We start from the raw sequence: 15327 nt of genomic DNA, 5'->3' as shown, positions 1-15327 counted from the left end.
TCTTAAAAAATGATGAAAAAAGGTAAAAAACAGAAAAATAAAATAAAATAAAAGTTAGGTTGATAATAAAGACTTAATGCTCAAATATCCATATCATCTTGCCAAAACAATCAATGTTATCCGAATAAGAAAAAGAAAGATCCCCTTGAAAGAAAAAAAACAAAAAAAAAAAAGATAAACTTTGCGTTACAAATTGGTGAACTAGAAACACAATGAATAAAGAGACGTCAATTTATGGTGGTCAAACAGTAAATTCCTAAAAGAAATCAATGTGGCCATTTTTTTTTGTTCTCTTCCCTGCACTAAATGTCAACGCACTGAAAGCGAATACTGAACCATAGGTCCATAACAAAGATTGCAATGGTCTTAAAAAGAAATTAAAAATTTAAAAGTGAATAAACTATTTGATCCTTATTTATAGAAATTGCATTAGGCTCTACAAAAAAAAAAATTGCAATAGTTAGAGTATGTCCAGCCTTTCCCTAAATATTTCCTCCATTTTTTTTTTTGCCATCAAATAATGATTTCATTAAAACAGCCCAAATGAGAACAATACAAGTAAAGAAATAACATGGAAAAAGAAAGAAAACCACAACTACAAGAGCCAAAATTAATTTTGGGAAAAAATTACATAATATATAACTTCAACTCTTCCTTGAAATCTTCGAGATTTTCTTAAAAAGTTTCCAAAATCAAGTTAAATAAATGAAACTTCTCAAACTCTCTCTCCAAACATTCAACGGCCAAAATTTTAGACTATAAACCCACAGGGCCATTCAGGTGTGGACGTTTGCACCTGATGCCGAGTGTTTGGTAGTACAAAATTTTGTAGCAACAAGCGTTCGGCACTAATTTGTCGGCATTTATGTTATGGTTTAATTCTGAAATTTGGGCTCTTAAAACTAAACTCTAACATAATGTCTTCACCAAACTTATTATATACCTTAGGAGGGGATAGGGTAAATCCATTAGTAAATACCATCAAAACTACGCTCCCAGTTGCTTGCAGCGCTCGCCTGTTATAAAAAAACTTCATCGAGCGCTCGGTGGTATGTTTGTACGTTTGTTGATGCGCACCTGATTGAATATGATAAACTCAAACAAAACAAAAAATACTTAAAAGGAAATTTTAACTTTAGCACTAGAGAGCCACTCTTCCAAACCTTCAACGATCATAATTTTTAACCATCATACTTTCGTGTCGTGCTCGGGTTGGCCTATGTAGTTAAGACTTAGGCCCGGCACAGCACATGTCTTATGGGTTATTCATACTCGTGTCGTGCCTTAAACGGGCCGGCCCACAAGTCTTTTCTTCTTTTTACTACTTTTAGGGTGAAAAAATTAATTTTATAATATTTTTTATTCTTTACAATGAAATATTAACATTTTTTACATGAAAATTGAATATTGATGTTAAAAAGTTCTTCAAAAATGAAAAAAAAAAAAAAACAATGTTAAATGAGTTGTGCCTAATTTAGGGCCATTTCATGCTTGTGCTTGTGCTTGTGCTTGTGTCATGCTTGGCCCGTGTCATGCTCATGCCGTGCCTAATGGACTAAAATTTTTTGCCTAGCTCATCCATTTATTCGTGACATGCTGTGCCTATTTTAATCATATTGTGTGAGGGTTGACCCGGCTCATTTGACACCTCAACTCTAAATCTAACTTTTTTTCTTAATTTATTCTCAAATTGGAGACATATGCAGAGAAATGATGGAAGATGCTAATAATTTGAATATGATATCACAATGTACAAGAAATCATTTGAAAGATATGTACACTAACTACCATTTGAGTTAAATCGTTAAAATTCAACTATAAATGTACATTATACACTAAAAGTAAATACACGAAATACATGGAAGACCAACAAACCAATTAATCTTGATTTCAGACTTGGCTGATCAAATGCATATTCTGTTAAATGGTGAGTACATTCGTTTTCCCCTAATAAACTACATCAAGATATAATGCATGATAATGTAACTATTGTTTATATTATGGTGGATGGCCCTTTCAAATCCTTTACAATTCGAATAATCTATATGAGGATAACAAATGTATAACCTCAAAACAATTCTTTTAAGTAGATATGCAGTGTTATTGTCACTCATTAAGTCATTAGTTAGTTTTTGACACTCTTTTTATCTTAGTAATTTTTCAATAATGCTTTTTCACATTCCACACAAATTCCGTAAAATTCATCAAGTAATAGAGAATTGTTCCTCTTTCTATAAGTACTTTAAAAATGATAATGTATTAGTTTTAGAGTGTAGAAAAACAACTGAGATTAAGAATAACAGCCGCCTAAAAATAACTTGAAACATATTTATCATTTAAAAATAATTTATCGTGAGGTTATATTTGGATTTGGGACCTGATGGCCATAGGCCTAGCATTGGCAAAGCCCAACGGATCTTCAAACAACATAGAATCAAATCAATGTGGGCTGGCGGGAATTTCAAACGGCCCAAATGAGTAATATTTTTCTTTTTTCGTATTTTATCAAATAAAACGAATTTTTGAGCACAAGCAGTCAAGCATAATGCCATAACAGTGACAGTGTTTTTCACTTTTTCTATAAAAAAAAAAAAAAAGAAGAAGTAAAGTAAGTGAGCATAAAATGAATATTATTTATTTATTTTTTCATTTGAAAAAGGGTGCGTTGAATAGTAAAGTGAGTGCAAATAAACTAGGAAAGCACATTTGGCTCTCCCCGCTCCACACGCTCCTGTGTCCTGTACTCAGTACTCCTGTCTGAAAAAACTAGTAAACTACTTTACACTTCAGTTTTAGATCTAGATTCTACACCAGCCAAAAAAGAATCCTATACCAACATGTTTTTTTTTTAATTTATTTTTAATCTGTACAATTTTTATTGACCATAGTGACCCTTAAAAGTGTACCAAACATTAATCTCCTACTCAGGGTCCTCGCTAGAGTGTTCAATCATTGAAAGCAACACAAACCCACTTGCTTTTTCCACCTGGGGTTTCCATATTTCATCGTCCTCTTGAAAATCTGTGCTCAAACTTTGACTTCTTGTTGTTCTCGAGCTGAATTCTAAGGTTTATCTTTCTTTTCTATTTTAAACACAGCAAATGCAGTATTTCTTACTCCATTTCAACTTCCTTTGGTTTTTCAAAAGTCGTGCACAGTTTCTGTAGTTACCTTGCACGATCTGAGGTATCTTTAATTTTTAAGATTATCAAAATGATTTGGCTGCTTTTAAATGTGAGAGATTGAGCCTCATTTACTTTGTTTCCATAACTTTCTTGTACTTGGAACTTGGAAGTGCTTTAGCCTTTTTTTATATCAACTTGTGGTTTCCTCATTATTAGGCGATTTATTGACTTTGATTGGTCGGTTCTAGTACCAAATAATGACATTTTCACAGTAAAATAACAATTTTCGTTGTACTTGTGTGAAGGCACCAATTAAGTTTAGGATTATCTAAAAGTGGTGCATAAATATCTTGGTCCTTCTGCCTTTCCTTTTTGTTGAATGCTAGAAAAGTACATCTCTCTCTTCTTTGTGCCTCAGTATTGCATTTTCTTCAAAGGGTCAGTTGTTCTCGTATCTCTTGTGTGAGAAATGTTCATTTCCACTGGAAATGAACCGATCTCGTTGCACTCAGTTAATGTAAAAAAGTCGTTACAATCATCTCCCATGGAATCAAACCCAGATTCCATTGATGGGTTACCGCCGGTTTCTTATTTTTCTGATTCACCTCCTCTTCCTACCATCTGTACCGATGTCAATGTCGTCCCCGAGCAAGAACAGAATGAGCTGCAGCAGTCAATATCAAATCTTGAAGGTAAAGCTTTTGAATTTCAGTTTGAGTTTTTGAATTTTAGTCCAAGCATTGCTATTGTATAATCGTTTCAATTGGTTCTGTAGGAGAGATTGCACAGTTGAAGCTGAAGCAAAAGTCATGGGATGGGAAGCGAAGAGAAGCTTTGAATAAAATTATAGACATCAAAGGTAGAATTACCTTAATCATGAATTTATCTGAAATCTGAAATGGTTTTAGTTGTTTTCTTTAATGTGGCAAGTGAAATGGAATTTCAGGTAGTATTCGAGTCTTTTGTCGAGTCCGACCATTCCTATTGATGGACAGGAGAAGAATTCGTGAACCCATTTCAGTTGGATCAGAGAAGATTGTAGTTAAGTCAGCTGGAACTAGAAAAGAATTTGAGTTTGATAAGGTTTTCCATCAAGAAGCAAGCCAAGGTTAGTATTAAATGAAAATGTGTGTTTCACAAGTTTGATTATTTATTCATTAATTGTTTCAGTTTTAGTGAGACTCTGTCATGTTTTCAAATTATGTAGAAGATGTTTTTGCTGAGGTGGAACCAATTCTCAGATCTGCACTTGATGGGCATAATGTATGCATTTTTGCTCATGGTCAAACTGGCACTGGCAAGACATTTACCATGGTTAGTGATAGAAATTTAAATTGAGTTGTTGTTGCATTTATTGGTTAATATCTCTTTTAAAAATATCATGTTAACGATGGACTTAAATGCATATACAGGAAGGCACAAATGAGCAGTCAGGAATCATTCCTCGAGCTCTCAAAGAACTTTTCTGTCAAGCCCCTTTGGATTGCTCATCTTCTATAACATTTTCGATGAGCATGTTAGAAGTTTACATGGGCAATCTCAGAGATCTACTGTCCTCAAAACCAGCCTGTAGAGCATATGAAGCTGTAACAAGATGGTACTTTTTAGTTTAGCGCCCTGAGTAATTTCATAGAGCAGGCAACAATTACAGGCCATTTATTAGATTGCTTACTTTGGTTTGGCTAACTCTACTACAGCAATCTCAACATTCAAACAGATCCAAAGGGATTGGTGGAAATTGAGGGTCTTACAGAAGTGCCAATCCTTGATTTTGCGAAAGCTAGATCGTGGTATAATAGGGGGAGGCGAGTTAGATCTACTTCTTGGACTAATGTGAATGAGGCATCTAGCAGGTCTCACTGGTGGGTTCCAGGTCTACTCAGAATTTCCACAATTTTTCATTGGATTAATTTTGGTTGATAATTACTTTATCTTTTTAGCTTCATATATCTAGCTTAACGAGGATAACCATATTCCGACACGGGGATGCTTTGGAAGCTAAAAGGGAAGTGAGCAAACTGTGGATGGTTGATCTTGGAGGAAGTGAACGGTTGCTTAAAACAGGAGCAACTGGACTAACACTTGATGAGGGAAGGGCCATAAATCTTTCTCTTTCAGCTTTGGGTGATGTTATTGCTGCTCTGAGAAGGAAGCGAGGCCATGTGCCTTATAGGTAAGTTATTGGTGTGCTTGTCAGCTTTAGTTGTCTTCTTCCTTTTTCCTTTTTTTTTTGTAACTGCAAAATATGTGTTGTGATTATAACTTTCACTAGGATGGCCCATTTGGGTTTCTCTTTTACTTATTGATTCAGCTAAAATTTGATGGACTTACTTTAATTTATTCGGTTGCAGGAATAGCAAACTTACACAAATCCTCAAAGATTCTTTAGGTAGTATACCACATCCTTTGAATTTTGTTGTGGAGCTGAATTTCTTTACACATCACAGTCTCACAGACGATTTAAAGTTGTTTAGTTTGATTCACATAGAATTTATAATGTCATTTTAATATGTCTAAATGAGCTTATGCTTCAGCATATGTAACAGCATAGGGTTCAGTGTAATGGAAATTGATCAAATTCCTAATAATCATATATTCACATGATTTCCAACACCCTATTTATCATTTGGACTTGAAAGTGCTTAATATTTATTTGGTGATCCAAATGCTTTAGGTGATGGTTCGAAGGTCTTGATGCTTGTGCATGTCAGCCCATGTGAAGAAGATGTTGGGGAGACAATCTGTTCTCTGAGCTTTGCAAAGAGGGCTAGAGCTATAGAGTATAACAGGGACTTATCAGAGGTACTTGTCTCTAGTTTCTTGTTAGTTTCCTCAGTTCAGCTGTGAATCTTCATAACCTGTTCACTATTACTTTAGGACTTGAAGAAGCAAAGAGAGAAGAGGGTCAAGGAACTCGAAGAAAACATGAGAGAAGCTGAAGAAGAGTGTCATAAAGTTAAAAATCAAATACAGAAGGCTGAGTTCCTGTTACACGAAAACAAAAAGCTCTTCTTAACGACTTATCAACCTTTGGAAGATGAGGAGGCCCCCATTAGTCCCAAAGAAGATTTCAAGGAAGCTATAGAAACACCTCGAAAGCCAGAGAAAGCAAGTAGAGGAAATATTGGTAATTCTTTGCCTCGGTTCATGACTTCCACTGCAGCCAGTCGACAAAGGCAAAGTGCTGCAGAAAGAGAAATTGTTGGTAAAGCAAGAAGTTTGAGATCATCTGTGACCAAAAGTTCAATCCAGTTTTCTGCTTCACAATCAATCAGTTACTCAGATCCTCAAATCAGAGCAATTTTACAAAACTCCAATACAAAATCACGCTATGCGCGGGAAGCAGCAGATACTGTGCCTTCACAGAGTCCGAAATGCAATGGCTCGCTGCCACGAAGCAAGATGGTCACTTCATCCGATCCAAACTTGCGAACTACACTTAGTCGTCATAGAAGAAGGATGTCTGATCTAATCTAACTATCCAGTGTGAAAAACAGTGTGATTGTTTGCTAAATCTCTTGTGGTATAGTAAGAATAAGATGTGTGTGCATGTTTATGGGCTCATAGTTTGTTCTGCAAAAGTTTATAGGGAGTGTTGTGTGATGATATGTTACTGGGGCTGGTTTAATTAGGGTGGTTGCCTGGTGGGGTCTGTTAATTATTTGTTTACACGATCCCTTATACACTGGTTTGCTTAGGCTTGTTGATTCATGTTAATTAATTGTTAACAAAATTTTGTAACTCATCCTTTGTTTTTCTGTTATCTTCATATGACATATGTGGCAAAACCTTGGATTGCTTACTTTCGACACAATGAATAATTCTTGGGTGAAAATTCTTTACCTTCGATCACAAGACAAGACAAACCAGTCTAACATGCTAATATTGCTTTCATTTCAAGCCTTCCACTTTTGGTGAGACATTCGAACCTTCTCACCAAAAGTGAAAAAGCTTTTTCAACCGGCCTATTAGTAGTTATAAACTTATAAATTTATAATGTACGGGGAGAATGTAGCTAGCATTTTTATTTTAGAAGACAAATTAATAAATTATCATTTTAGATTGTTTCATGGCATATTTAGAGGAGTTAAAGGCTTAAAGCTCGTATGGACGGCAGTTCTAAATCATTAATTGGTGTGAGTAATATTGTCTTAATCTGACATATATTATATATAGACCATACATTCTAAGAAAAAAAATTCACTAAAATGAATATACAAAGAAAAATGCCATGTTTGCTCCATGTTCACCCCGTGGAGTCTCCCACACGCTATCACGATCATACCCATACGACACGCACGTCCCTCGAAACAACATCCTCGAACTCCACCAAACGACACAAGTCTTCCCGGTCACATGAAATGGAACCAAAAATAAAAAACACTTCCTGCATCATCGCACGACGTCGTAAAAGTCATCCCAAATGTTCGAGCTCCAGACCTAACAATCTTCGTCATGATGGACCGCGATTGAGAGTGAGGTAGATCAACATACACATGGCTCTGTTGTCTTCATCATCAACATCACCGAAGGGCATTGTGGTAACAGTCCCAGTGCTTGTACTCGCGGCGTCGGTGGCCGCAGTGTTCTTATTCTTCCTCTTGTCGTCTCTGTCGTCGTGTCCTTGCGGTGGTGGTTCACGCGCTGCTGCTGGTGCTGTGACTGGTACGCGCGTCGGTGTGTCCGAGGGGGGAGAGACGATACGGTCGTCGAAAGAAGATGTGGAATGGCTTAAGGATCAGATCCGAGTGAATGGGTTGCATATGCAGGATAACGTGCTGCGTAAGGGAATTAACCCTCGGACCCGAGCCCAGCAGCTCCAAGATCTCTTACAGTGCGTACTATTTCTCTGTCTCTGTCTCTCACTATTATATTTCCATTTGTATATGAGTGTGTACTTGTGTGATTAAATTTGGGGTTTGGGAGTTGGGATTTCAATTGGGTTTTGTATGGGAAAGAAAAATGGGTGAAAATTTGAGTAGATGGAACTCTCATGAAAATTCAAGTAAATGCAAGAACTTGAGTTAATGGAAAAGAAAAACTCGTTTTGGGTTCTCATCCACTCTAATCTTGGATTCTCCAGCTTTCATTTTCTGAGTGGTTTTTTTGCTATATTCTGTGCAATTTTGGAAAGGTTGATTCAAAATTGTTTCTTACATTTTGGTACTTAGTTTATATTATTTCATTGAGTTTCTGGGTTGGCAAGTACAATAATGCTCTGTTTGGTTTGAGTGAAGCGCAGAGTTAGGTGGGAGTAAAAAGGAAAAAGATTAAATTTTTTCATTTTCTAGAGTTGTAGAACATGGAAGATAATAGATAGAGCAGATAAGTTAAAGTGTTCAATTCCTTTTGTTTAAATTTCTTTACGAAAAAAGGGTTGCTATATATGCTATGTAATATGTTTGCATTTGATGATTTCTTTAACTGGCATTCTTTTACTTGTTGATGACTTCTGCTTCTCTGCTTGTGCTTTTCTGTGGCTGCAATTTTTATGTGTTTAGATGTGTGTGTGTGCTGAATTGATGAGCTTGGAAATTATGCATTTAATTTTCCATGAATATGAATGAATAATTTGATCTAAATTTTCTGATTTTTTCAGATACAAGGGTATATCTCACTATGAAGGACCTGAGTCAGAAAACCACACTGCCCTCCCATGCCCTGGTGAGCTCCTCACTGAAGAGCACCACAGTAACTATGGTGAGCCTTGGGCAGGTGGGCGAGACGTTTTTGAGTTCCTTGCTCAGTCCTCCCATCTCAAGCCTGACTCACATGTCCTTGAGATTGGCTGTGGCACCCTCCGGGTTGGTTTGCATTTCATTCGCTATCTTAATCCTGAACACTTCCACTGTCTTGAAAGAGATGAGCTCTCACTAATGGCTGCCTTTAGATATGAGCTTCCTTCCCAAGGTCTTTTGCACAAGCGCCCTTTGATTGTGAAAGGAGACAACATGGACTTCAGCAAATTTGGCTCAGAAGTTGTGTATGATTTGATCTATGCTAGTGCTGTGTTTCTTCATATGCCTGATAAGCTTGTGTGGGTTGGATTAGAGAGATTGACAAGTAAATTGAAACCGTATGATGGGCGAATCTTTGTATCCCATAATATTAAGTTCTGTTCGCGGTTGGGAGGAGAGGAGTGTACAAAGCGGCTTAGGAGTTTAGGACTTGAGTATCTTGGGAAGCATACTCATGATAGCCTGCTTTTTAATCACTATGAGCTCTGGTTTGAGTTTAGGCGGTCTAAGGCTTAGAGTTGTATTCATTTATTCATTTGAGTGTAAAGCAGTTGGTGGCTGCCATGCTCTTGTTTTATAGCTTTGGTAACTTTGGCCACCTTTCTTTTAAGGTCAAAGCGCTTAATCTCCTATTTGTGATTGTATTTTCAAGTGTGGCAGATGATGACTTTAGGGGGATCATCAGTTTGTGCAGGAGGTTGAGGCCTGCTTGTATTTTTTAATAGAAAAATCTTAACTTGTAAGATTCTTAGAATTCAAATATGAATGCAAGATTATTTTTATTTTTTGCTTTTGATGAATGAAATTTTAGTCTTATACAAACAAGAACAAGAAGACCCTTGACACTAGTGAAGCCTGTTTTCACTAACCCAATAATACTTTTTCGGGTTAATATAACATTAGTGTAAGTCTACGTACGCCTGGCACTGTCTAGTAGTTAAACGACGACGTTTGGAGGATTCCACTCATCTCTCCGACTCCAGCTCTGCTCCCAAAACCCCAAAACCAGAGGACTAAAACCCTAGAGAAATAGAGACCAAAAAGAGAAAAAATTTGAAGAATGCAATCTTCACGAATCCTAAGCAATGTTTTGTGCAAGAAAAACTCAAATTTTCTCTTCTCTTTCTCTGGGTATTGTTACAATGACTGTCACCTTGCTCCATCACTGTACCGCTCGATCTTCACCACGACGCACCTAGATAACTCATGGATGAACAAGATCAAAGGTGTCTTCACAGGAAATAAGACCTCCCCAGAAGAACCCAAGCTCAGCTCTGACTCATTTACGCTCCTTCGTATGTCAATTAAGCTCTTAAACTATGTTCTTTTTTTGTTGTTGTTGTTGTTCCTGATTAGCCATTTCTGTGCGAAATTTGCAAGCTCTTGATAAAACCCATTTGATATTTTTGAAGAAAAATCGAAAATTTTGCTGTTACCTCATTCAAATTTTGCACATTTTCATGTAACCTTAGGTGTCTTGATGATTGAATATTGATGTGCTTCACCTTCTTAGGCTCAATAAAAACCCATTTCACATTCTGAAGCAAAACAGCTGTTTTGGCCTTTTTTTTTTTGGTGCATAATTTTCATGGAGCTATTTCTAGCATTGTTTTGTTTTGTTTATTTTGATATAAAGTTGAGAGATTGGATGGGGGTTTAGGTTTTCCATTAAAGATAATATTTTTTGTTTATTTATTGGATTGATTCTAGGGTTTGCGGATGAGATGAAGACTGCTAGAAGATTAGGGTCATTCAAGCAATACATTGTGGGGAGAAGTAGCGAAGCAACATTTGCCGATGCTTTTGGAAAACAGGAAGCGATAATTCGATATCTAGGAGGATTTGATTCCACTGGAGAGGTTGGTTTTCCCTTTACAATAAAATTGATTTTTTTGTTAGTTTTGTCCAGAGGAATTTACTATCTTGCAATGTCTGTACAGTGTACATATGTCTATGCTTTAAGTATTAACTCTCCATGTGGGGAAAAAAAGAAGGAAATTATAGGCTAGCTTTGAATTTGTTCATATTTTAGTGAAGAAATGTTAATACAACAACCTATATCTATTTCTGGATTCCAAATATTAAAGCAAGTCTTGACCTTCTCCAACTAGTTATAGTACTCTTTTTTATTTACTAAGAAAAATGCCATTTCACACAAAATCTTGGTTTGTCTTTTGATTTATTTGGAAATCTGGATACTTTTCCAGTAGACTGTTGAACCCTACAGTTTAGTGCCACTGTTTTTGAAAATATAGACCACACTGTTGTGCCTATCTATTCATTTGCAGTTTCCTTCTTCATACTCTCATCTGTTAGCCAATGTCTAGTGTTCTACTTTTTTTGAATGATTTCAAAGCTGAAAAGCCAATTTTTTTTCTTCAATTTCTGATATATCCGCTACATAAAATCGAGCTATCAAGCTGAAAGAAACTCCATAATACAAAGAATGCAGACCAAAAGTATTTGCTTGTTGAAATTTCAAAATAATCTGTATTGGATTTCTATTTTCCAATTGTGTGTGGTTAAGTCTCCTGACTATGGTTTAGGTCTTTTGTTTTATAGAATCTGCAAGTCACTCAAAAACAAGAAACAGCAAAGCATTGTAATTGCACCATTGCTGATGTTGAGAATGCACTTGCGAAGTTCACATGGGCTAGAGAAGCACACATGAAAATGGAAAAGTTAAAGAAGGAAGGGAAACCATTGCCAAAGAGCATTGGAGAGGTATTATTTCTCGATTTTTACTATGCTTTATACTTTCTCAATTAGTGAAATTTCACTAAATATTAAATGTGACAATTTGTGGCAAATTGCTTAGGGAGGCCTTGATTTGTTGCGATACACTTTTTCCATTTAAATCCATGCAAAGCAAAGTTCTGATTACAGTTTAAGGTTTGTATGAAACCTTGCATGTGTACCTATTGAAAATAAATTGTTTGACAATTTCCTTATGAGTAGTAGATAGAGCACATGGTAAGCCCATTATTTTTATTGTAAACATGGAATTTTGATTTTGCTGGATATTTCCATCAAATTGAAATACGGAAAACTCATTGTTAACTGAAAATTTTTGTACTGCAGGTGCAAAAGTTGATGGGTTCAACACCATTGGACCTTGCCAAGTCTAATTTGGCTAAGAGCGGGCAAATCAGTAGAAATGCGCTCTGTCCATGTGGTTCCAAGAAGAGATACAAACGGTACTTTGGCCTTGCATGCTTTGCCAAGATTTGGCAGTTCTTACTTCTCAGATAATATGATCTTAGCTTAAAAGAAATCTTTCTTACTTGATTCATATGCAGAGGTTCTAAAATTGTTTACTGGTCTTTGTGTTATTTGTTATGAAGGTGCTGTGGAAAGGATTGAAGTGGTTCAAGAATAAAAGATAAACAAAAACCTTGCTTCAGTCCTGTATACGGAGAGATGCATTTGCCGGAAGAATCAATTTGCAGTTTTGGAGCCTTTGATTTATATTTTTTTTTTTGGCAAGTTGGGCTCTTGATGATTCTCTTCTGCTTGCTCAGACCAGATCTTCTTAACATTTTTGTGTTACACAATAATTTGTAGTGAAATTGAGGTTGAAGAAATTTGATGATAAAATGCAAAAAAAAAATCTTAATGTTGCACCTTTTCATTCTCAATCATGCGCCTCCAATCTCTTCTATATTGGGCTTCGGGTGGAAAAATAAATAAATTAAACAATTAAAAGTTTTAGCTTAAAAAATGTCAGCCGCCAGATCAAAGCTAACGGTACAAATTGAATAGTGCAAATACAAAAAACCAAAGGCTTAATAAATCAAGTTTTAAATTATAAATATAAAATTATATTAAACACGTGTCATGTTTTTAGTGGACTGTCCTCATACTGATGTAGCACGACGGTACCACCCAAATTTTCCGAGGCCAGCGTTAATTTCACGTCGGTAACCCTTATAATTGGCGCGAATTTTCTTCTTGAAAAACTGTAACCCAACAAAAGAAAGAGAACGTACGTTCTCACCTTCACCGTTTCACCCAAGGAGACCCTGCGATTTTGCCTTCAATCCTCAGAAAAGCCAGATTGCGTTGGAGTTGTCATTCCTTCAAGCTTTTTCAGGTTAGGTTTTTTTTTTTTCAATATGTTTAATAGTCTGGAGAATTTTGGTTTTTGGTTTTTTGTTTTTCTAGGTGTGTTGATTTTTTTGGTTTTCTAGGAGTTTTTATTTTGGTATATTCTGTAGTTTGCTATTTACGTGTGATTCCATCAGTTTCTTGCATAAGGAGTACTGAATTGATGAGCAAGTTCCATCACTATAAACAATTTAGGATTGGCAGTGATTCAGTGAATGATGACAACTGGGAAGAAAAAATTGAAAAGGGAAGACACTAGAAATTCAAAATGCACAAGGATAATACTAACCAAATATACTATATCTTGATCATCAGTCATCACATTAGCCAAATTAGAGTTAGCAAAATCAAATGGGGTTGAACCCATCAATTTTTGCACTGCAGAACAGAGATTTTCAGTTGATAATGAGTTTTCCATATTTCTATTTCATGAAATATCCAGAAAATCAATCTTGTATTATTACCATAAAACTCATAGGGAAAGAACCCTATGTTTTGGTTGTCTTTCTTTCTCTTTATATTTGAGACTATGTCTTTTGTCTTTGTCATAGAATACGAGGGATGAGGAAAAGAGGCAAGAGGAAGGCCAGCCAGAGGGAAGAGGCCAAAGCCACCACTCAGCGGCAAAAACAGGTGAAGGCCTCCCAGCCCCAATCTGAGCCCACCGAGTACTTGGAGGAGCCCTGCAACCTGGAAGATCTATGGAAGGCTGCATTTCCTGTTGGGACAGAGTGGGATGAATTGGACAAGGTTTACCAATACAAGTGGAATTTCTCAAATCTTGAACAATTATTTGAAGAGGGTGGAAGGCTCTATGGGATTGGCAACAACAATGTCTATCTCTTTGGTGCTACGGAACCTTTATCCCCTTCTGTTTCTTCACTTATACCTGTGTTGGTGGCTGTGGTATCACCTCGCCCGCCTTCTGAGCAAATCGCTGTTACATCAGTTCAGAGAGCGGCTGAAGAAATAATTCCAATGAAACAGATGAAAATGGACTGGATTCCATATATTCCTCTGGAGAATAGAGGCAGCCTAGTAATTGAGAGAATAAAACCTCCTCAAATATTTGTGTTGGGCTGCACTCAGAGAAGGGCTGCTTTGAAACACATGAGGATTGACGGTCTCATGAAATTTCAGTACTGCTTGCCTTATTTAAGGAAGATCAAGGAAGATGAGGTTGAGCAGGGCACTGTAGTCCAAATACTCTATCCACAAGAACCAACGCCGGTTGTCTGTGAATTTGATTGGGAGTTGGATGAAGTTGAGGAGTTCACTGATCAGCTGATAAACGATAAGGAATTATCTGCAGACCAAAAAGATGCCTTCAAGGAGTATGTCAAGGAGGAAGTACACGAAGCAAAGAGAAAAGCAAGGAAAGATAGAAGAGCAAGGGAAGCCCGGATTCAAGGAATGAGTCAGGAAGAGAGAGCAGCAATTGAAAATATGAAGAAATACAAGTTCTACCCTGTACGGACACCAGATACTCCTGTGATAGTAAATAAGAGCACATACATTAATAGGTATTACATGCATGCTCATGAGGTTCTATGATTTGTTTGGCTGCTGAATTAGCATTTATGTATTCAGTATTTCAGTGTTAAAGAATTTGTTACTAGTACTACAATAGCAAGTATGAGGAGCTAGAATTTGCATAGAGTTGTTTTTGATATATACTACCAATAAAGTTCGTTTTTTATTCTTTGAAAGGTTTATTATTATTTGGTGCTTGTGGTAAAATCTTCATTAAATGAATATTACAGCAGTTGGCATCCAATGAATTCATTTTGTCGAGTTTCAGTTAAATTGGTTGATGATCTCTTTCAATTGTGTTGAAGCCATTATTAGGACAGATCGATGCATGAATTTGGTTGATGAAGTTGCAAGCTCAAGTCATCGATGCAGCTCCGAATGATATTGCTGGACATATTCTCTCTCTTGAATTTCTAGAAGTTTTGGCATCCATTGCCCATGATTTTAACATCTCGTTGGGCTTGATTATCTTCAGCAACCCCTAATTCCCATACCAATAAAAATACAAATGAAAGGCACTTAGAATACCCACATTCTCTCTGGCTTGCGTTTCTTAATCCCACATCGGAAACTTACAAGGGTGGAGAGACGAGAGTGATGTATAGAAGAAGAGGAATAGGAGCTTTAAAACTTACTTACCTGGACGGGGTCTATGAGCGATCAAGAAGGCTCATGGCCTAGGTTGGTGACCTCCATTGCACTTAGGAGGGGTGCCCGCCTATGGTCTCCTCAATGTAGGAGAGTCAACGTCATAATTTGTGCCAGTGGGGGCCTGCGTTCGCGCGGCCCCTCCTTCAATTCAGTTTTCAAAGTTTTCTCTAAAT

General features: G+C 36.7%; 3 protein-coding genes, 1 non-coding gene and 1 pseudogene across 5 annotated transcripts; all 5 read left to right on the top strand.

The window, feature by feature from the left end:
• Positions 1 to 3075: 3075 nt before the first annotated feature.
• On the top strand, positions 3076 to 6822 carry LOC147280894 (P-loop containing nucleoside triphosphate hydrolases superfamily protein). The gene is made up of 10 exons (XM_086247850.1): positions 3076 to 3817; positions 3901 to 3984; positions 4072 to 4233; positions 4333 to 4439; positions 4538 to 4722; positions 4823 to 4987; positions 5080 to 5298; positions 5477 to 5514; positions 5800 to 5927; positions 6003 to 6822. Exons 1-10 carry the CDS (start codon positions 3595 to 3597, stop codon positions 6600 to 6602), a joined length of 1911 nt encoding a protein of 636 aa, XP_086103976.1. The 5' UTR covers positions 3076 to 3594; the 3' UTR covers positions 6603 to 6822.
• A 580-nt stretch (positions 6823 to 7402) lies between these two features.
• On the top strand, positions 7403 to 9647 carry LOC147280893 (S-adenosyl-L-methionine-dependent methyltransferases superfamily protein). Its single transcript, XM_086248592.1, has 2 exons — positions 7403 to 7959; positions 8725 to 9647. Exons 1-2 carry the CDS (start codon positions 7622 to 7624, stop codon positions 9377 to 9379), a joined length of 993 nt encoding a protein of 330 aa, XP_086104718.1. The 5' UTR covers positions 7403 to 7621; the 3' UTR covers positions 9380 to 9647.
• A 186-nt stretch (positions 9648 to 9833) lies between these two features.
• LOC147280892 (uncharacterized) lies at positions 9834 to 12445 on the top strand. The gene is made up of 5 exons (XM_086248997.1): positions 9834 to 10158; positions 10574 to 10722; positions 11426 to 11587; positions 11945 to 12060; positions 12208 to 12445. Exons 1-5 carry the CDS (start codon positions 9924 to 9926, stop codon positions 12224 to 12226), a joined length of 681 nt encoding a protein of 226 aa, XP_086105123.1. The 5' UTR covers positions 9834 to 9923; the 3' UTR covers positions 12227 to 12445.
• A 409-nt stretch (positions 12446 to 12854) lies between these two features.
• Positions 12855 to 14558, top strand: LOC147280891 (protein HEAT INTOLERANT 4 pseudogene; annotated as a pseudogene). The gene is made up of 2 exons (XR_015123064.1): positions 12855 to 12956; positions 13522 to 14558. The product of XR_015123064.1 is annotated as a protein HEAT INTOLERANT 4 pseudogene (transcript).
• Positions 14559 to 15134: 576 nt separating this feature from the next.
• Positions 15135 to 15296, top strand: LOC147280890 (U1 spliceosomal RNA). The gene has a single exon (XR_015123174.1). It is a non-coding gene; the product is annotated as a U1 spliceosomal RNA (small nuclear RNA).
• The last annotated feature ends 31 nt before the right edge of the window (positions 15297 to 15327 follow it).

Source organism: Dryas octopetala, chromosome 6 (genome assembly GCF_963921425.1).
Source record: "Dryas octopetala chromosome 6, drDryOcto1.1, whole genome shotgun sequence".
Classification (NCBI taxonomy): Eukaryota; Viridiplantae; Streptophyta; class Magnoliopsida; order Rosales; family Rosaceae; genus Dryas; species Dryas octopetala.
This window is presented reverse-complemented; position numbering and strand designations above follow the sequence as displayed.